A 24,455-nucleotide genomic window follows, 5' to 3' on the forward strand; every position below is an offset into this window, starting at 1 on the left:
ATGTATCTTTCAGATAAGTAAGTAATGTGATTTTCTACCCATTGGGGTGGACATTGAGATGCAGGTCCAATGTCCAGGACTAACTGATGTCCATACCTTGCTCGCTAATGGGAATGGTTGAGATCGAGACGTAAAATGGATCCGATTTCCAGTGAATTAAGATGCCAAGTAGAGCTGCGCAGGATAAACAAAATCCTTGTGTCAATTTTGGTTCTTTAGCAAACCACTTTTGTTGAACGTCATCTGATTTTTGGGTCCTCTGCTAAATGAGAACACTTTTTATTTTACTCTGTCTGGGTGTGCAATGATAACGAACTCCTCTGTCTTGGGTAACAAGTAACCTGCATTGACTCCACAAATTTTAACCGTCTCCAATGAGAAAGTCAAAAACATCTACCACTGACCTTCATTGACATTGCCATTGCCGAGTTCACCACTCTCAATCAGCTCAGGGTCATAGTGATCAGAAAGTCTTCAGGAGCACCCCTGTAAAATACCTCGTGCTCCTCGGACCACAGTGAGACGTGTTCAGAATTTTTAAGCTATAGCAATGGACAGAGACACAGTGAATCACATCATAGATTGACGACAGGCAGTATTGTCCCATAATGATACCGACAGGTAGACAGGCGGGCAATTTGAAGCTGGGTCCAGATGCCTGAACCGTGAACAGATAGAAGATGAGGATTTACTCTCTTAGCTTGGGTTGAGCCTCACTGTAACAGTGTGACGACAGAGATCGTGGTCTATATACTATTAAAACTCTCAGGCTCTGTTTGTCTGTGACCTCCAATTAGCCCAAACGGTGCATTACAGCAGCACTTTTTTTTTTGACTAAGTCGACTTAAAATGCGCTAACTTACAGACTACATGCAAAGTTCAGGGTTATATGTTAGTATAAAATTGCTCACTTGTCAATCAACAGGCCCCGCTTTCCACAACCTGAGCCAGCTCCAGCTTTCATGGAAACCCGCGACGCGACACCGCGAACAGCCAGCCTCAGCGCGCAGCAGCGACGCCAAGTGGAGCAAATGGGCAGGGCTATCACGTCCATTTAGGAGGGCGCCAACCACATCATCAAGAAACGTCAGCATCCTGGAGGCTTTGCTGTTACTGCCTCGTATCTTCCATCCAGCATTACGGTAAAAAAAAATATGGACAGCCTAATTATGCCGCGTGGAAAGAGAAGGGGGACATTATGGTGAAGAGATGGCGCCAAACGTCGTCAGAAAGCGGCAAGAGAGGGAGAGAACAAGAATCGGATGAGGCCAGGGCCGCATGACTCCAGGATCAAACAGTCAGGACAAAAAAGATGAGAGAAGAGACACAAGAGGAGAGGGCATGCAGTATTCTTTAAGGATAGCAGGTCAACCAGAAATGTGGACATCAAAAGTGTCCTTCGTTAAACGAGGAGGAGCTATGCATCTCTTCTTTAATAAACTGAGTTTTTCTTCTTTAATTTCCAAAGCACATCACATCAGACTGCACTACCTTTCTCTGAAAAAGTGCTCCAACGGGTAACCCCGTCATCTAGCAGACACTAAAGCTGTCTCATCTGAAATGTTGTCCTTCACCCATTGATGCCTTTTGTAAACTTTTTGCAGGATAGAAAAGGCAAAAGAACTGTGTATGATAATCCCAAACACTGCTACTCATCACTGCTGCTGTGAATGTCAACTCACCAGCACTTGAATGCCATTGATCTTTGAACGTGGCATTGGAGATGATCGCTAGTCTGGTACCACACCAGTCATAGGAGTGATAACCTGGACATGTGTTCAGTGTAGGGGTGCCATTTGAAAGCAGCAATTTGGAGATAGACTCTGTCAATTGCCTTCATGTTACTGAAGGAGTGAAGAGATAATTTCCATTGTAACACCAACGTATCATTGGCACACCATTGTGGTTGACGAGGCGTTGGATTGAGTAGATGGGGAGAGAGTTTAAATGAAGTGAGCAGGGGCAGTCAGCACTTTTAGGATGTCGCATTTTCCAAGGAGATATTGGATTGCGTAGAGGGAGAGAGTTTAAAAGCAGCGAGTGGGGTAGTTGGCACTTTGCACACCACAGTCCCCAAGGAGACATTTGGATTGCGCATAATTAAGCATCTGGCAAGGTCAAAAAAAAAAGAACTCAGGTGTAAGCGGAGCAGCAGTTAAGTGAGTGGGCTAGTACTGGACAGGGAATTGAGGCTTCAGTGAGGAGAGGCCACAGTGAGGATGCCAGATGAGATGGTGGAATGCCCCTCTTGCGAGGTGTCTGAAAACTGGGAGACATCCAGTGGCCCTGAGGTATTCACCTGCAGCTTCTAACAGGCTAAGTTAAGGAGCTGGAGAACTCAGATCACACATTTGATGTCTTCTAGTCACCTGGCACCTCAGTTGTAGCCAGTCAATATTTATCATCTTCATCAGGGCTCCAACGCTCTCCTCTGTTGTTTCCCATGGCACTCTGGGATTCATCTCATCAGACCCTGGGCAATTACTAATATAATATTTCTTCAGGTTTTCACTAATCTTCAGTGCTACCACTGTATATTATGACACCACTTTACCCTTCTAATTATTTTAATACTTTCCCAACTCGCCCACATCCACCCTTACTATGCTCCCCATTCTTCAGTGCTTCCAACACTTTCCCTAGTCTTTCAGTCAATGTCTCTAACAGTGACCCTGAACTCCCGCTACTTCGCCCTTAAACACCTACTGCCTCCCAAATGTAGATTTACCTGCAGGTACCATTTCCCCACCCACACTTGGCAGGTCCCGTTTAATGGGAGGTTGGGGGTTGTACAGTGAATCGTGGGGCCCTGGGGAGTTGCGGAACCTAGGAACCCCAGTGCAGATTTCGCTGCGACACTATGTGTAGAGAAGGGAAGAAGGCATTTGGCACGCCGGCCTTTATCAGTCTCAACGGTGATTATAGCTGGGAAGTTATGTTTCAGTTATAACTTATGGTCTTACGGAAACAAGACCTTTGGCCTAGTATCCACGCTACTGTGTTGCCCAGCGGGCTAGTTCCAATTGTCTGCATTTGATCCGTAATCCTCTAAAGCTCTCCTCTCCATGTGTTTGGCTGGTTTTAAAGTGTTGCCAATACCATAAATCCAGCCAAAATCCTGGCAAGCCTCTTCTGTAATCTTTCTAATTTATTACAACAGGGTGAACAAAACTATACATAAACACAAGAAATTATGCAGATGCTGGAATTCCAGGAACAACGCACACCACAAAATGTCGGAGGAATTTAGCAGATCAGCCAACATCAATGGAGAGGAAAAATTCAGTTGACATTTCGGGCCGAGACTCTTCACCCGGACTGGAACAGAACGGAGAAGCCACATTCGGATGGTGGGGGGATTGGGAAGGAGACAAGCTGGCCAGTGATAGGTGAAGCCAGGTGATTGGGAAGGTGGATGAGGGTGTGAGAAGCTCTAAGGTCATACGTGGGAAAGGGCTGAAGATGAAAAGGGCATGGGTTCCCAGCTACGCCTGCCTTTTTGTTGGCTACATGGATCAGTCCTTCTTCCGGGCCTTCACTGGTAACGCCTCCCAGCTCTTTCTGTGCAACACTGATGTCTGGTTTGGTGCTGCTTCATGCACTCGTGCTGAGCTCATCAATTTTGTCAACTTTGCATCCAAGTTCCACCCTGCCCTTATATTCACTTGGTCCATCTCTGACTCCTCTCTCCCCTTTCTCAATCTCTCTGTTTCCACTTGGGAGGTGGACTGCCTGGTGATATCTTTTATAAGCCTACAGAATCGCTCAGCTGTCTTTACCATACCTCTGCCCACCCTGTCACTTGTAAAAATGCCATTCCCATTTCTCTGTTCCTGTCTCCACCTGACCTGTTCTCAGGAGGAGGCTTTCCCGAACATCTAAAATGTCTTCCTTCTTCAAAGAATGGAGTTTCCCATTCTCTGCCATTGATGCTGCCCTCAGGTGCATCTCCTCCATTCCCCAAACATCGACCTCGTTCCATCTTCCTGCTGCTGTAACAGCAATAGTTTCCGTTGTCCGTACCTACCATTTCACCATTAGCTGCATCCAGCACACCGTTCTGCCCTCTTCAAAGGGATCCTACCACAAAATGCACCTTCCCCCTCCACCCCACTCTCCGCTTTCTGCAGGGATCTCACTCTGCGCCATTTCCCTGTCTGTTCGATCCTCCTCACTGATCTCCCACCTGGCATTTATCCCCACATAAGCTGGAGCTTGAAGGGGTATGAGGGGAAGTGAAATTGGGGCTGAGAAGGAAGTGGATCAGCCATGATGAAAAGGCGAAGTTGACTCAGTGATGCTCCTATATCTCATGGTCTAAATTTATTACATTATCCAAGTACGTATATGTCACTATAAGAGATTCTGCAGATGCAGGAAATCCAGAGCAACGCAAACAAAATGTTGGAGGAACTCAGCAGGGCAGTCGGCACCTTTGGTAATTCATAAACAGTGGACATTTTGGGCTGTGTCCCTTCATCAGAACTGGAACGGATGATGAAGATGATGGCTGGAGGGGAAGGAGGACACAGGGGGGGGGGGAGGGAGGGATAATGTAAGAAGCTGGGAGGTGACGGGTGGAAAAGGCAAAGGGCTGGAAGAGAAGGAATGTGGTAAGAGAGGAGGGTGGATTATGGGAGAAAGGGAAGGAGGAGGGTCACCAGGTGATAGGTGAGGGGAAGAGTGGGGCATTGAAGAAGAGGGAAGGGAGAGGGTAAACCAGAAGTTAGAGAAATCGATGTTGATGCCATCAGGTTGGAGGCAACCGAGATGGAACATGACAACCTTGGCTCATCGGTAAAATATTCTGAGGGCGCTAAGCCTTTTGGGGGGGTTTTTATGTATTAATACAATTCATGATTTTCAGTGTTATAGTTTGGTTTTGTCTAGTTTACATGTAAGTTGCAATTGTCCTTGGATACTTACAATTACATAAGAAATAGGAGCAGGATTAGGCCATCGAGCCTGTTCAGTAAGAACATGGCTGATCTGTCCATAAACTCAGCTCCATCTACCTGCCTTTTCCCCAGAACCCTTAACTCCCTTACTACGTAAAAACCTATATAACTGTTTCTTAAATATATTTAGTGAAGAACGGATATATTTAAGATTAATTCTCCTCGGGGCTTTGGAGGTGTACAACTAAGTTTCTTTGGACTTCTGCCTCTTGTCAGAATGTTTATTTGTAAGCTCGTCAAGAGTCTGGGGTGTTATTAGCTGAACTTTCACCATTCGTTTTGACCTTTAGGTCTCGGTCGTCCTGACCCTTGCCTAGTGAAGTGCCGTCCAAGTATCCATCCTTGTAAGTTCTACTGTTTTGTTTTGTATCCTTTGTTAATAAAATTGCAAGTTTTGTTTAACCCTTCCGAGCCTACGTGTGATCCTGCGCGTGGGTCTGAAGATGCAAAGTGACTGCGTGACTGCGATCCAGCAGGATTCGATTTTCAGTCAGCTCCGGCCACTTGAGCCAGGGAAGTCGGATCAGGTTTCTGAGCCCCCGCGTTTCGGGATAGGGGAGAATTCTGAAGTGCTCTGATTTCACCTTATCTATTCCCCTGGAACCCCCCTCCCCTTAGGGTATCCGTGGTTGTCGCCGCATAGCCCTGTGATAGACTGGTCTGATGGCGGTATCCAGGGCTGGGCTTCCAGCTGTAATAAGATGACTCCCAGAACCTTCCCGAGTTCCCGGGAGTCTGTCACCCGTGTTTCCTAGTCGACTTCTGACATACCCAAGTGTGTGACCCGTGATGATCTCAGAAAAGTACCCCCCCCCCCACCAGTATTCCAATATAAAATGGCCGACCTGATGACGAAAGTGAAGTGTCAATGAGCCATGAATAACAGCTGTCCGCAGTAAGATCGAGTAATTAGAAGTAAATCAGGGAAGACTCAACACTGATATTCCCAAGTTTGTGAGCTATGATGATCTCAGAAATCCCCTCCCTTCCCCTTCCCACCACCTCCCAAGTTTTCCAACCTCCTGAGGTTTTTAGTAAACAGATGACAAGCATACTACCGACCCACTGGGTCTATGATGTGCCATAGAGATACTGCCAGGGACCTGTCCACTACAAGGAAGACTCTTTTCCCCATCAGGACTTGAAAGGCTGTCCATGGAGCAATATATTCAAGAGGAATTCACTTTTTGGGGGTTTTTTTGGGACCCTCCATTTCTCCAGCAAGAGCAGGGTTAATTTTTTAAACCAAAAACATGGGACCTGAGACTTTACCTAGAATACAGGGGCTTAAACAAAATAACGGTTAACAATCGCAACTCCTTGTCTCTAGTTAACAGCATTTGAATTGTTGCGTGAGGCAACTATTTTCACAAAACTGTACCTGAGGAACGCTTAGAGTTTATCTCGTATTCATGAAGGAAGCAAGTGGGAAGACATCCAACAGGTTATTATGAAGGCAAACATGAGGAAATCTGCAGATGCTGGAAATTCAAGCAACACACACAAAATGTTGGTGGAACGCAGCAGGCCAGGCAGCATCTATAGGGAGAAGCACTGTCGACGTTTCGGGCTGAGACCCTTCGTCAGGTTATTATGAATACTTAGTGATCCCCTCTCCAGCTGTCATTCAGACATTTATTAATTACGTTCTGAGGGAAATGCTTAACAAGTTCGTGTTTGTGTACCCCAAAGATATTTTGGTCTTCTGAACTCCTATGAGGAACATGTAAGGCAGGTTCTTCAGGGTCTGTTAAAGAATCACCTGTTAGTGAAAGTAGAGAAGAGTGAGCGAGCTCCACATCCCCACGGTTTCTTCTTGGGGATTTGTCATCTCCCAAGGAAATCTTCCTATGGACCCTGGAAAAAAACCATGCAGTGTGAAACTTGCCTCCAGCTACTTCTGTTAAACAACTTCAAAGGTTTTTATTGTTTGCAAACTTTTGCAAGAAGTTTACTCAAAACTTTAGCTCAATAGTGGCCCCTCTGACTAATCTGACTGTAAGGACACCAGGTTCTTTCCATTCTTTCCAGGAGTCCGAGAACTGTTTTCTTACTGCCCCAACTCTGCTTCCACCTGATCCCAAGATACCCTTCATTGTTAAGGTTTATGCCTCTGATATTGGAGTGGTGAGCTTGGCACTGGAGGAGTGGTGGCATTGGCTCAGTACCCGTTCATCATCTGGACCGACCGTAAGAAATTGATTCTCAAGGCCTTCTTCAAACTGTACCAGCAGAAATTATCATTCACCAGGTTTTCTGTATACATGAAACAGGGCCTGGATCAAACCCTTCACTGCCAACTATCGGGTAATCCTTTGTTTCTCTTTGTCTTCTGGGGTTTTATGGAGGTTGGCAAACAGCTTTAAGGTGCTTTACAGCCACCTTCTGAACCGGAGTGTGGGTCAGGATATCTAAATCCTGAAATTTGTATTTGTATCTAATTTGATTTAAAAAAGACCTGTATTCTAAAGGAACTGTACTATATATTTAAAACAATATCCTTGATCCTTTCTGCAAAATGCTGTTAATACTAAATTGCACTTTATTCTGTGATAAATTTAAAATCAACCACCTCCTCTCTTGATTATATCTTGGACACATCACCAGTATATGCTCAACCATTTCTTGCTGATTACAATATTAACACCTCCCATAATTGTGTTTTTTTTCCTATTTAAAACAAATGTACAATTTAACCCTGTGCCCAAAGCTCAATCTCAATATTATCACCTCCTCCCTCCTCTTCTTTCCTGCATTCCTTAACCATCCCACTTCTTTCTGGATATTATAAAGATGTCCTCCTGTTGTCTCTTCATCCCACTGTTTTCTTCACTTTTACTGATTTCACTTGTAATAATTGTTTTTCATTTCTTCTTTCCTGTAATTCATATGATTGTCCTATCCGCTAGTCTGGTTTTCTCCTTCACTAATTCACTCCCTCATTCCCTCTAAACCAGCAGGTGCTGGAATCCACATAAAACACAGGTGGAACTCCAACATTTCCAGTCTATATAAGGTTTGTATTATCTCACGCATCCTCTGAGAGGACCACAACCTTGTTGTGGTTTGGAGACTTGCGTGCCTCAAATGACCCAGAGAGCCAAGCTGGCTGGAGTCAGGGCTTCATCCTTTGACTCTTGGTAAGGTCACCCATGCCAGACAGGTTGAAGGGTACAGGACAGGCTGGCCCTCTGGGTTCAGGGGTTCAGCTCACTGAGTACCAAAACCAAGATTGTTACCAAAACAAGAAATGAAGATTCCTTCTACATCTGAGTGCGACAGTGTTCCCGCGTCTCCGCCCGGGACTTGCATAACTGGCAGTAGTGAGCACTGAGCGGAAGCTACTGAGATGATGAAGGAAACCTCGAACACTGCCCCCTAGTGGAGGGCCTTCGTTTGTCTCCCCTAAACTCCAGCCGTGAGGGAAGCAGTAAGCCAGTATCTCACGCTAACAAGTGATCTAGCCGCTGAATGTAAATCTTTTAGTGATTTCTGTGCTTCAATCAGAGAATATTACAACTCTCATCAGTCACCCACTGCAAAGCGAATAGTACAGCTGTCCTTTCACCTGTATGCACCGAAATATCATCCTTTATTCTCACCTGTTTTTAAATGTTAAATCAGGCATTATGAATCTCAGACAGGAAAAAAAAATAAATATGGGGCAAACTAGTCAATAATATAAAGCAGAATTTTTGTTCAGTTATTTGAAGGATAAAAGGGAGGTGAGAGTTGTGTTACGTATTCAGGCAACAATAAATATATATGAGTTAGGCAAGGGTTTTTATAACAAATAACACGTTTATTAAACACTGAAAACAAACCCCCCCAAAAGTAAACAAACACTAGCTCAACCGGAATTCAGCTGCTGTGCGGCAGATTCACAGTTCTTAATAGCGTTGCAGCATAACAGTTCTTAAAGCGGTATTGGAAAAAAACAGTTCTTTAAAGCAGTATGCCGAAAGTTCAAAAGCTCACAGTCCTTTTAAAAGGAGAGACTTTTTAAAACGATTTAAATTCTCTTCCACGTCGTTGTCCTTCGATTCCCCCGGCGTCGAACTTTCCCACGAAGAATTTTATGAAATATAACGGCTTAAAGGCACTGACCTTCCTTCCACACTCTGTCCTCAATCTCCCGCTATCCCAGCGGAGATTAGCACGAGAACAGTCAACGAAATCCTTCCGAATGAGGATCAAATAAGGTCGAAGCCAATCCACCTCGAAAATCGATTCTCCTCGATCTTTATCTTCCAAATTCTTATCTTCACTCTCAACCAGGAAAGAAACCACTGGCAATGACCTTTTAAACTTTAGGCATTATATAAAACTTCATTTTTCAACTAAACTGCGTCATCACATTAAATCACACAGTAACATGAAGTCAGCTTGGCAAATCCCGCCACGAACTGCCCCACCTGACAGGGTGGGTCTTCCTTTTATACCCTGTAAAAAAAACCTGTCACATGACCTCTACTGGCGGGAAAAAAACATCACTCCACCATCACAAGACCATTACCTCATGTCCAGTATAACTTCAACCCCAGTCACGTGACAAGGGTACCACTGTCACGTGTCACGGGTACGTAACAGTTGATATTGGACCACTGGGAAATGATGCTGGTGCGGTAGTAATGGGGGACAAAGAAATGGCAGGTGAACTTAATGGGCACTTTGCATCAGTCTTCACATTAGCAGTGTCAGAGGTCTGTGAGTGCCATTGCTATTACAAAGGAAAACATGCCAGGCAAACTCAAAGGTATTAAGGTGGATAAGTCACCTGGACCAGACGGACTACATCCCAGAGTCCTGAGAGAGGTTGCTGAAGACAGAATGGATGCCTTGGTCATGATCTTTCAAGAATCACTTGATTCTGGCATGGTCCCGGGGCACTAGAAAATGGCAAATGTCACTTCGCTCTTCAAGAAGGGAGGAAGACAAAAGAAAGGAAAGCATGGGGCAGCTAGCCTAACCTCAGTGGTTGGGCAAGTGTTAGAGTCCGTTATTAAGGGTGAGGTTTTGGGGTACTTGGGGTACTTAATGATAAAATAAGTCAAAGTCAGCACGGTTTCTGTAAGGGGAAATCTTGCCTGACAAATCAGTTAGAATTCTTCAAGGAAGTAACAAGCTACTTGTAACAAGTAACAGTGGATGTCATTTTCTTGGATCTTCTGAAGGCATTCGATAAGGTGCCGAACATGAAGATGCTTAACAAGATAAAAGCCTATGGCATTGTGGAAAAGTTACTGTCATGGATAGAGGAATGGCTGACAGGCAGGAGACAGCGAGTGGGAATAAAGGGGGTCTTTTCTGTTCGGCTGCCCGTGACTAGTGGTGTTCCTCAGGGGTCAGTATTGGGACCGCTGCCTCTCACATTGTTTGTCAGCAATTTGGATAATAGAATTGATGGTTTTGTGGCAAAGTTTGCAGATGATATGAGGATAGGTGGAGGGGTAGGTAGTGCTGAGGAAGCAAAGCGATTGCAGCAGGACTTGGACAAATTGGAAGAATGGGCAAAAGTGTCGCAGATGGAATACAGTGTTGGGAAATGCATGGTAATGCATTTTGCTAAAAGGAACAATAGTGTGGACGACGATCTAAATGGGAAGAAGGTTCAAACATCAGAGGGACTTGGGACTGCAAGAACGTTATTTTACAGTTTGAGTATGTGGTAAAGAAGGCAAATGCAGTGTTGGCACTTATTTTAAGGAGAATAGAATATAAAACCAAGGAGTTAATGCGGAGGCCTAAAAGACACCAGTCAGGCCACATCTTTGGGCCCCATATTTCAGAAAGGATGTGTTGTCATTGGAGAGAGTCCAAAGGAGGTTCACGAGGATGATTCTGGGAATGAAGGGGTTAACATGCGAGGAGCTTTTGGGCCTGTCCTCACTGTAATTTAGAAGAAAGCGGGGGATTCTCATTGAAACCTACCCAATGTTGAAAGGACTGGATAGGGTAGATGTGGAGAGGATGTTTCCTATGGTGGGGGTATCCAGAACTAGAGGTTCAAAATTGAGGGGCGACCTTTTAGAACAGAAATAAAGAGGAGTTTTTTAGCCAGGGAGTAGTGAATCTGCCACAGACTGCAGTGGAGGCCAAGTCCATGGGTATATTTAAGGCAAAAGTTGGTCGTTTCATGATCAGTCAGAACATCAAAGGATATGTCGAGAAGACAGGCGTATGGGTTTGAGTGGGATCAGCCATGATGGAATGGTGGAGCGGACTAGATGGGCTGAATGGCCTGATTCTGCTCCTATGACTTATGGTCTTAAGTTGCAATTGGCCTTGGACATTTCCAATTAGTTCTCGAGACTTCGCAGGTGTCCAGTTACGTATCCTTGGACTTTTGTCTCTCACCAGAATGTTTACTTGAAAGCTTGTCGAGAGTGTGAAGTTGTGCACTTAATTCTTCACGCCCGCAGTGTATCGAATGGGGGAAGAGCTAACATCTACAGGCTCTTGGTCGTCCTGAGCCATGCCTAGCGAAGTTCCGGCAGGGTTGCTGCCAACTATCCAACAACTTGTCGTTTCTATTGTTTTGTTTCGACTCTTTTGTTAATAAAGTTTCGAGCTTGTTTAATCCTTCAGAGTCTGTGTGTGATTCTGCGCTTGGGTCCTAACATGCAGCGTGATACAGACCAAGAGATATCGCTCCCTATTGAGGCAGAAGAGGAGTCCGTGGGCCGACATGTCACAACCGGAATGGGAATTCCAAAATGGTTGGCCTCCGGGAAGTTCGGCTTTTTTTGCGGATGGAGCAAAGATGCTGGCAAAGAGGTCCCCCAATTGACTTCGGGTCTCACCAACGTTGAGGAGGCCAGATGCAGTAGACGACCCTAACAGTTTCGCAGGCAAAGCGTTGCCTCTGTTTGGAGGCCTGAATGGATGTGAGGGAGGTGGTGAATGGGCAGGTGGCACTTCGGCCACTTGCAGGGATGTGCCAGGCGGGAGATTGGTAGGCTGAACGGACGAGGGAATCACGGAGGGGGATATCCCCGCAGAAAGCGGAGATTTGGGCTGGAGGGAGGTAAAGATATGCGTGGGGGTAGCGTCCCGTTGAAAATGACGGAAGTTGCCCAGAATCATGCGGAAGTTCAGAGGGCGGAGGGTGAGGACAACCCTGTTAAGGCGGCGGGATAAGGTAAGCGCGGATGGCGGGGATTTCGGTGAGGACGGCCTCAATGGTGAAGGGAAAGGGAAGGAAGATATTTGCGATGTCCCGGTAAAGAAAGCCTTATCCTGGGAACAGATGCAGTGGATTACGGCGGATGCAGTAGAACATGAAACAGGGTGGGAAGAGTTCCGATAACTGTGGGAATTGCTAGGTTTATAAAAGATTTCGGCGGACAGTTTGTTCACGATGAGAGCGAGAACAGGGAGAGAGGTGTCAGAAATGGACCAAGTGAAATTAAGGGCAGGGTGGAAGTTGGGGGCAAAGTTGATGAAATGGATGGGTTCAGCATGGCGCACGAAGCAACACCAATGCAGAAAGAGTTGGGGAGCGTTTCCGGGCAAAGCTGAGAACATTGACTGCTCCACGGAGCCAGCACAAACGCAGGCATAGCTGGGGACCATGCGGGTGCCATGGCTACTGCATCTTGAGTTTGGAGAAGGTGATTTTCGCAAGTAAAAATTGCAGAGGCGCTTTATGTTGATGAAGAACCTGTAACAATTCATTTCTTGAACTCCAAACACTGACACAAAACGCGGTTCAACTGCTTTACGCATCACGTCATCACGCCAGACCAGCTTCTTAAAAGTGAACCCTAACTCAATGTGATTACTGAGCACTGGAGGAGAGATGTTCACCTTTAATGGAACTGGGGTTAATACTTCGTGAGAAATACATCAGTTCTGTTTTAAACTCTGTCCCAGGTGCTTGATGAATCTACAACGCCAAGAGTACAATAGGGAGTGAACTCAGCCCAGCTGGTCCCTGCCAATGTTTCCGTTACACAACAGTCCTTTTAAATCCACCTCTACCGTTCACCTTTCACTTTCCCGATTACAATTGATAGATAGATAGATACTTTATTCATCCCCATGGGGAAATTCAACTTTTTTTCCAATGTCCCATACACTTGTTGTAGCAAAACTAATTACATACAATACTTAACTCAGTAAAAAATATGATATGCATCTAAATCACTATCTCAAAAAGCATTAATAATAGCTTTTAAAAAGTTCTTAAGTCCTGGCGGTTGAATTGTAAAGCCTAATGGCATTGGGGAGTATTGACCTCTTCATCCTGTCTGAGGAGCATTGCATCGATAGTAACCTGTCGCTGAAACTGCTTCTCTGTCTCTGGATGGTGCTATGTAGAGGATGTTCAGAGTTTTCCATAATTGACCGTAGCCTACTCAGCGCCCTTCGCTCAGCTACCGATGTTAAACTCTCCAGTACTTTGTCCCAAATATTTCTCATTCCTCGGGGCTCTGTGCCAAGGTACAATATCATAAACTCCTCTTTCCCTTTTCTTTTCAATTTTTTGGGTCATTTTCACTGATTTCAAACGGTTGTTGAAGTGCACCACCCTGTAGTACGTAACTGAATGGTCGGTAAATGTTCGAAACCAAAGAGGAACCACCACAAGACGGAGCTATAGAGCTTCAGAGGAGGAGGGCATCAGCCCAGAAGGATGTGGTTACAAATGAAAGATCAGCAAAATTTGGAACCGTGGTTTACTGGGAAAAAAAATGAAGTTTATTTCTGCAAAACGCTGAGCATCTGTGTAGAGGAATACGTACACAACGCTGGAAAAACTCAGTAGGTCAGGCAGCATCCGAGAGAAAAGAGTAGCCAACGTTTCGGGCTGAGACCCTTCATCAGGAAAGGAGGGGGAAGAGAGGGCCGAAGCCCAGTAATAGAGATAGGGGAGGGGGTAGGGCCTAGAGGCGCCAGAGGAAAGATAAAGGGGGGAGGGGGAGGGGAGTAGCATGAAAGAACTGTAGAGATAATGAAGCAGAAAGTTGAAAGGGGAGAGAGGCAGAGAGGGATAGGGGAAGGGGAGGGGGAGGGGGATTACCGGAAATTGGAGAATTCAACGCTCATACCACCAAGCTGGAGGCTACTCCCACCTGGCACTTATCCCTTTGATCCACAGCATCTGCAGTTGTATTTTTGCGTGTAGAGGAATAGACAGTGGACGTTTCGGGCATAGACACTTCACCATGTCTAGACCGTGCAAAGTTCCTCCTGCACTTTGTGTGCGTTGTTCGATAGGCATTTCCAGCAACTGAAAAATCTTTTGGGTTTTATCTCTGCATTTGTAAGTGGTTTGGAGTTTGCCGTTTGAAACACTGTTCATATTCAGAGTGTTGCTTCTGGGAACTTGCTGCGTTAAAGTAGCTGCTGCATTTTCGACGTACAAAAATTCGCAGTTTTTGAAGAACGTGGATTTCAGCCGCCGCTGGCAGACACTTTTAATGGCACCGAGAATCCCAGAGTTCACCGCGCTTCAGAATTCGCCTCAGGTGAGGCAACGATCAAATGCGCAGGCGCAGGCGGCGCAGCCTGTACCGCATGTCGCGCATGCGCTCAGTGGACGAAAGACTCTGGCGCATCGGCGGCAGGTACGGGGGCGGGGGGGGGGGGGTTCTGGGTGGGAATTATTACCACAAGTGTGCATTCCCTGACTGAGGGGACGATTTCTGTGAGATCCGAACACGGCGTGGCCACGCATCCCTGAACGGTCCTAGTTTTCCCCTCCCAGTCAGCCCCACGATCCGAACTCGGGTCCCGGGGAGCTTTCGGCTGCTGGCGCCTTTCTGCGGCGCATGCGCATGGCTGTGACCGTGGCCGATAAGCCCACAGATGGGGCAGAATTAGGCCATCTGGCCCATCGACTCTCATTCCGCCATTTCATCATGGCTAAACCATTTTCCCTCTCAGCCCTAATCTCCTGCGCCCCTCTTCTTCGGAATTCTGGTGAATAGAGGCTCGGACGCTCCTTATATGACAAGCCTTTCAGTCCCGGATTCACTTTCATAAACCACCTTTAAACCCACTGCAATGTCAGCACATCCTTTCTTAGTTAAGAGGCTCAAAGCTGCTCACAGTTTTCCGAATGAGGCATCACCAGTGCTTTACGAAGTCTCAACATTACATCCTTGCTTTAATATTCTACTCCTCTCGAAATGAATGCTAACATTGCATTTGCTTTCCTCACCACTGACTCAACCTGCAAATTAACCTCAGGGAATCCTGTACGGTGACTCCCAAGTCTCTTTGCACCTCAGAATTTTGAATTTTCTCTCCATTTGCAAAAAAGATAGTGTACACTTTTAGTTCTTTTACCAAAATGAATGACCAGACACTTCCTAACACTGCATTCCATCTGCCACTTTGCCCATTCTCCTAATCTGCCTTAAATCCTTCTGTAGCCTCTCTACTTCAGGCATCACCACCCTATTCAATATATAGGGTATTCAAATATAGCACCTTCAGCTCTGTATTCACCCTTTTCAATTTTGTCTACCTTTTACACTGCAACTCATTCTGTTGACTGCAATTTTGCCCTATCATTATCCTCCTCTTGCTAGGAGTCTCATTACACATTGCCTTTGTTCGCAAACCAACTACCTCATCTTCAGCACTATCACTCCAGTTCCCATCCCCATGGCCAAATTAGTTTAAACCCTTCCAAACAACTCCAGCCAACCCGCCCGCAAGGATATTTAACCCCTTCATGTTCAGGTGTAACCCATCCTTTTTGTATAGCTCATATCTTCCCCAGAAGAGATCCCAAAGATCTGTAAATCCGAACCCCTGCCCCTTACACCAGTTCCTCAGCCTTGTATTCACCTGCCATTCTATTCTTACCCTCAATGGCACATGGCACAGACATCAATTCATGGATTACTACCCGATTTTCAGCTTTCTACCTAACTCCCTAAAATATCTCTTCAGGACCTCCTCACCTTGTCTCCCCATGTCACTGATTCCATGAAGTACCAAGACTACTGTCTGCTCACCCTCACCCTTGAGAATGCCACGGATCCATTCCAAGACATTCCTGATCGTGGCACCAGGGAGACAACATGCCATCTGGGTGCTGCCCCTGGTGACATAGGTGCTGAGTCATTGTGGATAGAGCTAAGGACCTGCAAGGGTTAAAAGACCCTGATGGCAGTTGTACACAGACGCATAAACATTAGTAGGGATGGGGTCTACAAGTAGAAAATGCATGTCAACTGGGCAATGTTACAATAGGCACGGGGGATTTTAATATGTTTGTAGATTGGGAAAATCAAGTTGCTGCTGGATTCCAAGAGGGGGAATTTATAGAATGCCTATACAATGGCTTTTAGAGCAGCTCCTGGTTGAGCCCACGAGAAGATCAGCTATTCTGGATTGGGTGTTGTACAATGAACCAGGATGGATTAGCTAGCTTTAGGTAAAAGAATCTGAAGGGACCAATGATCATAGCATAATTAAATTCACCCTGAAATTTGAGAACGGGAAACTAAAGTCAGATGTATCAGTATTGCAGTGGAGTAAAGGGAATTGCAGAGGCTTGAGAGAGGACGTGGCTAGAATTGATTGGAAATGAACACTGGCAGAGCAGCAATGGCTGGAATTTCTGGAAGCTATTCAGAAGGCACAGGATATATACATCCCAAAGAGGACGTATAGCTTTCCAAAGGAAAGTTGAGAAGTCAAAGCCAACTTAAAAACCAAACAGAGGGCATATAATAGAGCAAAAATTAGTGGGAAGTTAGAGGATTGGGAAGAGGATACCAAATGATTTCTCAAATACATAAAGTATAAAAGAGAGGTGAGAGTGGATATTGGACCGCTGCATAACGATGCTGGAGAGGTAGTAATGTGGGAATGAGGAAATGGCGGACAAACTGAACAAGTATTTTGTATCCGTCTTTGTGGAAGACACCAGCAGTATTGTGGAAGTTCCATTTGTCAGGGGTCATGAATTGTGTGGAGTTACCATTACTAGGAATAAGTTTCTTTGGAAACTGAAAGGTCTGAAGATAGTTAAGTCGTCTGGACCAGATGGTCTACACCCAGGGTTCTGAAAGCGGTGGCTGAAGAGATTGTGGAGGCATTAGTAATGATCTTTCAAGAATCACTGGGTTCCGGAATGGTTCCAGAAGACTGAAAAATTTCACATGTCATTCCGCTCTTCAGGAAGGGAGAGATGCAGAAGACAATCTGACCAACATGGTTGGGAAGCTGTTAGAGTCTATTGCTAAGGATGAGGTTTTGGGGAACTTGGAGGCACATGATAAATAGGCTGTAGTCCACATGGGAAATTCCAAAATAATTCAAGGGGACGTCTTGCCTCACCAATCTATTGGAATTCCTTGAAGAAATAAGAAGCAGAATAGACAAAAGGGAATTGGTTGATGCTGTGTACTTGGATTTTCACAAAGTTCCACATGCAAGTTAGCTTAACAAGTTACGAGCTCATGGTAATACACAAAAGATTCTAGCGTGGATAAAGCAGTGGCTGATTGGCAGGGGCAAAGAGCGGGAATACAAGAAATCTTTTTACAATATATGTTGTATGACAGAATTGAAGCTTTGTTGCAGACAATACAAAGGTGGAGGGCAGGTAGTTTTGAGGAAGAAGGACTTAGACCAATTAGGAGAATGGGCAAAGAAGTACAGATGGAATACAGTGTCGGGAAGTGTATGGTCATGCACTTTGGTAGAAGGAATGAAAGGGTTGCCTATTTTCTAAAAGGAGAGAAAATACAAAAGAAAATCTCCTTGTGCAGGTATTCCTGAAGGTTATTTTGCAGGTTTAGTCTGTGGTGAGGAAGGCAAATGGTTAGCATTCATGTCAAGAGGATTAGAAATTAACAGCAAGGATGTAAGATTGAGACTTTATAAAGCATTGATGAGGCCTCACATGGAGTATTGTGAGCAGTATTGGGCTCCTTACAATAGACAATAGGTGCAGAAGTAGACCATTCGGCCCTTCGAGCCTGCACCACCATTCTGAGATCATGGCTGATCCATCTACTATCAATACCCAGTTCCTGCCTTGTCCCCATATCCCTTGATTCCCCTATCCATAAGATACCTATCTAGCTCCTTCTTGAAAGCATCCAGAGAATTGGCCTCCACTGCCTTCCGAGGCAGTGCATTCCAGACCCCCACAACTCTCTGGGAGAAGAAGTTTTTCCTTAACTCTGTCCTAAATGACCTACTCTTTATTCTCAAACCATGCCCTCTGGTACTGGACTCCCAGCATCTGGAACATATTTCCTGCCTCTATCTTGTCCAATCCCTTAATAATCTTATATGTTGCAATCAGATCCCCTCTCAATCTCCTTAATTCCAGCGTGTACAAGCCCAGTTTCTCTAACCTCTCTGCGTAAGACAGTCCAGACATCCCAGGAATTAACCTTGTGAATCTACGCTGCACTTCCTCTATAGCCAGGATGTCCTTCCTTAACCCTGAAGACCAATACTGTACACAATACTCCAGGTGTGGCCTCACCAGGGCCCTGTACAAATGCAAAAGGATTTCCTTGCTCTTGTATTCAATTCCCTTTGTAATAAAGGCCAACATTCCATTAGCCTTCTTCACCGCCTGCTGCACTTGCTCATTCACCTTCAGTGACTGATGAATAAGGACTCCTAGATCTCTTTGTATTTCTCCCTTACCTAACTCTACATTGTTCAGATAATAATCTGCCTTCCTGTTCTTACTCCCAAAGTGGATAACCTCACACTTATTCACATTAAACGTCATCTGCCAAGTATCTGCCCACTCACTCAGCCTATCCAAGTCACCCTGAATTCTCCTAACATCCTCATCACATGTCACACTGCCACCCAGCTTAGTATCATCAGCAAACTTGCTGATGTTATTCTCAATGCCTTCACCTAAATCGTTGATGTAAATCATAAACAGCTGTGGTCCCAATACCGAGCCCTGTGGCACCCCACTAGTCACCACCTGCCATTCCGAGAAACACCCATTCACCGTTACCCTTCGCTTTCTATCTGCCAACCAGTTTTCTATCCATGTCAATATCTTCCCCCCAATGCCATGAACTCTGATTTTACCCACCAATCTCCTATGTGGGACCTTATCAAAAGCCTTCTAAAAATCGAGGTACACTACATCCACTGGATCTCCCTTGTCTAACTTCCTGGTTACATCCTCGAAAAACTCCAATAGATTAGTCAGGCATGATTTGCCCTTGGTAAATCCATGCTGGCTCGGCCCAATCCTATCACTGCTATCTAGATATGCCACTATTTCATCTTTAATAATGGACTCAAGTATCTTACCCACTACTGATGTTAGGCTGACAGGACGATAGTTCTCTGTTTTCTCCCTCCCTCCTTTCTTAAAAAGTGGGATAACATTAGCCATTCTCCAATCCTCAGGAACTGATCCTGAATCTAAGGAACATTGGAAAATTATTACCAATGCATCCGCAATTTCCAGAGCCACCTCCTTTAGTACCCTAGGATGCAGACCATCTGGACCTGGGGATTTGTTAGCCTTCAGTACCATCAGTCTATTCATCACCGTTTCCTTCCTAATGTCAATCTGTTTCATTTCCTCTGTTACCCTATGTCCTTGGCCCATCCATACATCTGGGAGATTGCTTGTGTCTTCCCTAGTGAAGACAGATCTAAAGTACTCATCAAATTCTTCTGCCATTTCTCTGTTTCCCATAACAATTTCACCCAATTCATTCTTCAAGGGCCCAACATTGTTCTTAACTATCTTCTTTCTCTTCACATACCTAAAAAAGCTTTTGCTATCCTCCTTTATATTCCTGGCTAGCGGTAGCTTACCTTAGAAAGGATGTGCTGAACTGGACAGGGTTCAAAGGAGTTTCGCGAAAATGATTACAGGATTGAATGGCTTGTCATATGAAGAGCGTTTGATGGCTCTGGTCCTGTAATTACTAGAATTCAGAAGAATGAGGGATAACCTCATTGAAAGCGATCGAATGGTGAAAAGGCTTGCGAGAGTGCGGAGAGGATCTTTCCTATGGTGGGAGAGTCGAAGACTAGAGGACACAGCTTCAGAATGGAGGAGCTTCCTTTTTTAAAACAGAGAACAGGAGGAACATCTTTACCAAGAGAGTGGAGAATCTATGGAATTTGTTACCACAGGCAGCTGTGGAGGCCAAGTCCTTACACAGTCAGCCCTCCTTATCTGCGGGGGATTGGTTCCGGGACCCCCCGCGGATACCAAAAAACGCGGATGCTCGAGTCGGTGGACTTTAGGACCCGGCAGAGCTCCGGACCTTATTTAACCTGTCTCAGTGTAGTTGACTTCAGGACCCGGCAGAGCTCGAGACCTGCGGCCTGCAGTGTTTCTGTTCCAGAAAACGATCATGATTGAAAATAAAGTGGAAATAATAAAGCGATTGGAAAGAGGTGAAACGCCATCGGTCATTGGAAAAGCGTTAGACTAGTCGGACAACAATCGGAACAGTTTTAAAGGGTAAAGTGAGAATAATGGAGCATGTGAAGGCCCTGTCCTGATGAAAGCTACAGTTATCATTAAGCAACACAGTGGTTTAATTATTGAGATACATACATTTCTTTAAGTGTTTTATATGCACAGAAAGGTAAAATATATACGATATACTAAGACAAACATTTGACTAACTGACGCTAAATAATACCAGATGTACCTGTTCCAACTTAGAGAACCTCCGTTATATTTTTTCAATTCCCGATCCGCAGTAACCTATGCACATCCTCCTGTATACTTTAAATCATCTCTAGATTACTTATTAATACCTAATGCAATGTAAATGCTATGTAAATAGTTGTTATACTGTATTGTTTAGGTAATAATGACAAGAAAAAAAGTCTGTACATGCTCAAACAACAAGTGCTGGGGAGAGAACTTCCGGGTTTTCCCGATCCGCAGTTGGTTGAATCCGCGCACGCGGAACCTGCGGTTAAGCAGGGCCGACTTATAAATAAGGCAGAGGTGATTCTTGATTGGTCAGGGCATGAAGGAATATGGGGTGGGGGAGGCAGGAGATTGGGGCTGAGAGGAAAAAATGTGTCAGCCATGATGACATGGCGGAGCAGACTCAATGGGCGTCATGGTCTTTCTAATGATGTGATTTTATTTTTCCACTAAAAGAGCCACACTACCCTCTCTACCTTTCTGCCTGTCCTTTCGTTAACATATGTATCCTCAAACTGAGCCAAGACACAGACTGAAGACAGGCAGAAATGGCCCATTCTAATCCTGACAGAAAAACAGTCAGAGAATTTGATGGTCAGTCCAGAGGCCTCGGCCGTGCCCAGTTAGAGGCGTTGTCTCTCTAGCTTGGGTTGAACACCTGGTATAACCATGTGATATCAGAGCTCACTGTTGAGACTAAAATGATCTAATTGGAAATAATTGATGTATTTTGTGAATCCTTTTACAGGTTGGAGACAGCAAAGAATTGGTCTCCTGGAATCTCAAACAAAACAACAAGGGATTCACTCACTCAGTGCGACCCGCAGACACCTCAGTGAGTTCACAGTGAGGAGGGAGGCCCTAACTCCTGCTTTGTGTGAGAGAAGGGATTTAGCAACTCAGCGAATCGCAGACACACCACTTAGTTCTCATTGTGGAGAGGTCATTCATCTGCTCTGTGTCTGGGACAGGATTCACGCACTCAGCCAAACCGCAGGTCTACCAGTGAGTTTACACTGGGGAGAAGCTCTATGTGTGGGAGGGATCTGCTCAGTCATCCAGCCTGAAGATACATCAGTAAGTTCACACCATACTGAGAAGTTCACCTGTTCTGACCCCGGGAGGCAATTCATTCTGTCATCCAAGCTGAAGCTCCATCAGAAAATTCTCACGGGTGAGAGGCCATTCATCAGTTCCGTGTCTTGGAAGACATTCACTCACTCATCCCACCCACAGACGCACTAGTGAGTTCACAAGGAAGACGGACCATTCAAATTTCCTGTGTGTGGGAAGAGATTCACTCGGTCATCTGATCCACTGACAAACGAGTGGGTTTACATTGGGCAGAGGACATACATCTGCCCAGACTGTGGGAAGGGATTCACTCACTCATCCAACCTACAGATACACCAAACAGTGCACACTGGGGAGATGTCGTTCACCTGCTCAGACTGTGGGAAGGGATTCACTCAGTCATCTTACCTACTGAAACACCAGTTAGTTCACACTGGAGAGAAACCATTCACCTGTTCAGACTGTGGGAAGCGATTCACTCGGTCATTTCATCTGAAGCTCCACCAGTCCGTTCACACAGGAGTGAGGCCGTTCACCTGCTCTGAATGTGGGAAGGGATTCACTCGGCCATCCTACCTACATTTACACCAGCGAGTTCACACTGGGGAGAGGCCGTTCACCTGCTCAGACTGTGGGAAGGGATTCACTCGGTCATCTTCCCTATTGGAACACCAGCAAGTTCACACTGGGGACAGGTTATACACCTGCTCCGACTGTGGGAAGGGATACACACAGTTATGCAACCTACAAAGACACCGGTTAGTTCACACGGGGGAGAGGCCATTCATCTGCTCAGACTGTGGGAAGGGATTCATTCAGTCATGCCAACTGAAGGATCATCTGCGAATCCACACCGGAGAGATGCTATTCACCTGCTCTGAATGTGGGAAGGGGTTCAATCGGCCGTCCCACCTGCACACACACCAGCGAGTTCACACTGGGGAGAAACCATTCACCTGCTCACTTTGTGGGAAGGGGTTCGCTGAAGCATCTCCACTGAAGCGACACCAGCGAGTTCACACTGGGGAGAAGCCATTCACCTGCTCTGAATGTGGGAAGGCATTCACTAGCTTATACGGCCAACAAAGACACCAGTCAATTCATACTGGGGAGAAACCATTCACCTGCTCAGACTGTGGTAAGGGATTCCCTGTTTCCTCTGAGCTGAAACTACACCGGCGAATTCACACTGGGGAGAGGCCATTCATCTGCTCTGAATGTGGGAAGGCATTCACTAGCTCATCCAGCCTACATAGACACCAGTCAGTTCACACTGGGGAGAAACCATTTACCTGCTCAGATTGTGGGAAGGGATTCCCTCACTCAACTCAACTGAAGCAACACCAGCGAGTTCACACTGGGGAGAAACCATTTACCTGCTCAGATTGTGGGAAGGGATTCCCTCACTCAACTCAACTGAAGCTGCATCAGCGAGTTCACACTGGGGAGCGACCGTACATCTGCTCCGAATGTGGGAAGGAATTCAGTCAGTCATCCAACCTTGTGACGCACTACCGAGTTCACACTGGGAAAAATGTGAAGTAACTTGCCTGCTGGATATTTAACCATTACAGTTGGTGAATCCAGAGCAAGTTCAAACGTGACTTGATGTTGAACTCTGCAATTATTGCTGCTGGTTATCACACCCAGTTCTGCAGCTCGATCACTGGGCACCGCAGGAGTTTCCTCTGCTGATGTTCAACTTTTAATGGGTCTGGTGTTTAATATTCTGGATCTGTGACAAATAAATCAGTTCTATTTTAAACTCTGTCGCAGCTCCTTAGTGAATATAATACAAACCCCATTTCCAGAAAAGTTGGGATATTTTCCAAAATGCAATAAAGACAAAAATCTGTGATATGTTAATTCACATGAACCTTTATTTAACTGACAAAAGTACAAAGAAAAGATATTCAATAGTTTTACTGACCAACTTAATTGTATTTTGTAAATATACACAAATTTAGAATTTGATGGCTGCAACACACTCAACAAAAGTTGGGACAGAGGCATGTTTACCATTGTGTTACATCACCTTTCCTTTTAATAACACTTTTTAATCGTTTTGGAACTGAGGATACTAATTATAGTAGATTTGCAATTGGAAATTTTGGCCATTCTTGCTTGATATAAGACTTCAGCTGCTCAACAGTCCATGGTCTCCGTTGTCTGATTCTCCTTTTCATGATGCGCCATATGGATAGGAGATTTTGTGGGGAAGATCGGGAGTCTCGGATGGTATGTTGCTTACCTGGTGCCGGGGTCCGAGACATCTCAGATCGGGTGCAGGTTATTCTCGAGAGGGAGGGCAAGAATCCAGATGTTGTGGTCCATGTAGGGACCAATGACGTGGGTAGGATGAATGAGGGGGTCCTGCGTAGGGAGTTCAGGGAGTTAAGTGCGAAGCTGAAGAGCAGGACCTCCAGGGTAACAATCTCAGGATTGCTACCTGTGCCACGTGCGAGTGAGGCAAGGAACAGAAAGATTATACAGATTAATACGTGGCTGAGAGGATGGCGCAGGAGGGAGGGCTTCAGGTTTTTAGATAATTGGGCTTTGTTCCAGGGAAGGTGGGATCTGTTCCGAAGGGACGGTTTACACCTGAACTGGAGCGGTACTAACATTCTTGCAGGGAAGTTTGCTAGTGCTTCTTGGGGGGTTTAAACTAAATTTGCAGAATGTGAGAGAGGATAGCGAGAGGAAGAATAAAGGACAGGTGGGGACTACACGGTTCCGGAATATTAAGTGTGTAGTAGAGAATGGTGAGGCGAAACAAGTGATAA

General features: G+C 45.5%; 1 protein-coding gene across 1 annotated transcript in view; it reads left to right on the forward strand.

Annotated features, from left to right (window-relative positions):
- Positions 1-23,538, forward strand: part of LOC140715694 (uncharacterized) — a 55,463-nt gene extending 31,925 nt beyond the window's left edge. Inside the window, exons 4-7 of the mRNA XM_073028063.1 lie at positions 926-1,022; positions 14,272-14,530; positions 21,347-21,433; positions 21,856-23,538. Of these exons, the coding sequence (XP_072884164.1) occupies positions 926-1,022; positions 14,272-14,530; positions 21,347-21,433; positions 21,856-23,217 (1,805 nt within the window). The 3' untranslated portion in view covers positions 23,218-23,538. The remainder of the gene's footprint in view (positions 1-925; positions 1,023-14,271; positions 14,531-21,346; positions 21,434-21,855) is intronic.
- Positions 23,539-24,455: the final 917 nt, after the last annotated feature.

Source organism: Hemitrygon akajei, chromosome 24, assembly GCF_048418815.1.
Source record: "Hemitrygon akajei chromosome 24, sHemAka1.3, whole genome shotgun sequence".
Taxonomy (NCBI): Eukaryota; Metazoa; Chordata; class Chondrichthyes; order Myliobatiformes; family Dasyatidae; genus Hemitrygon; species Hemitrygon akajei.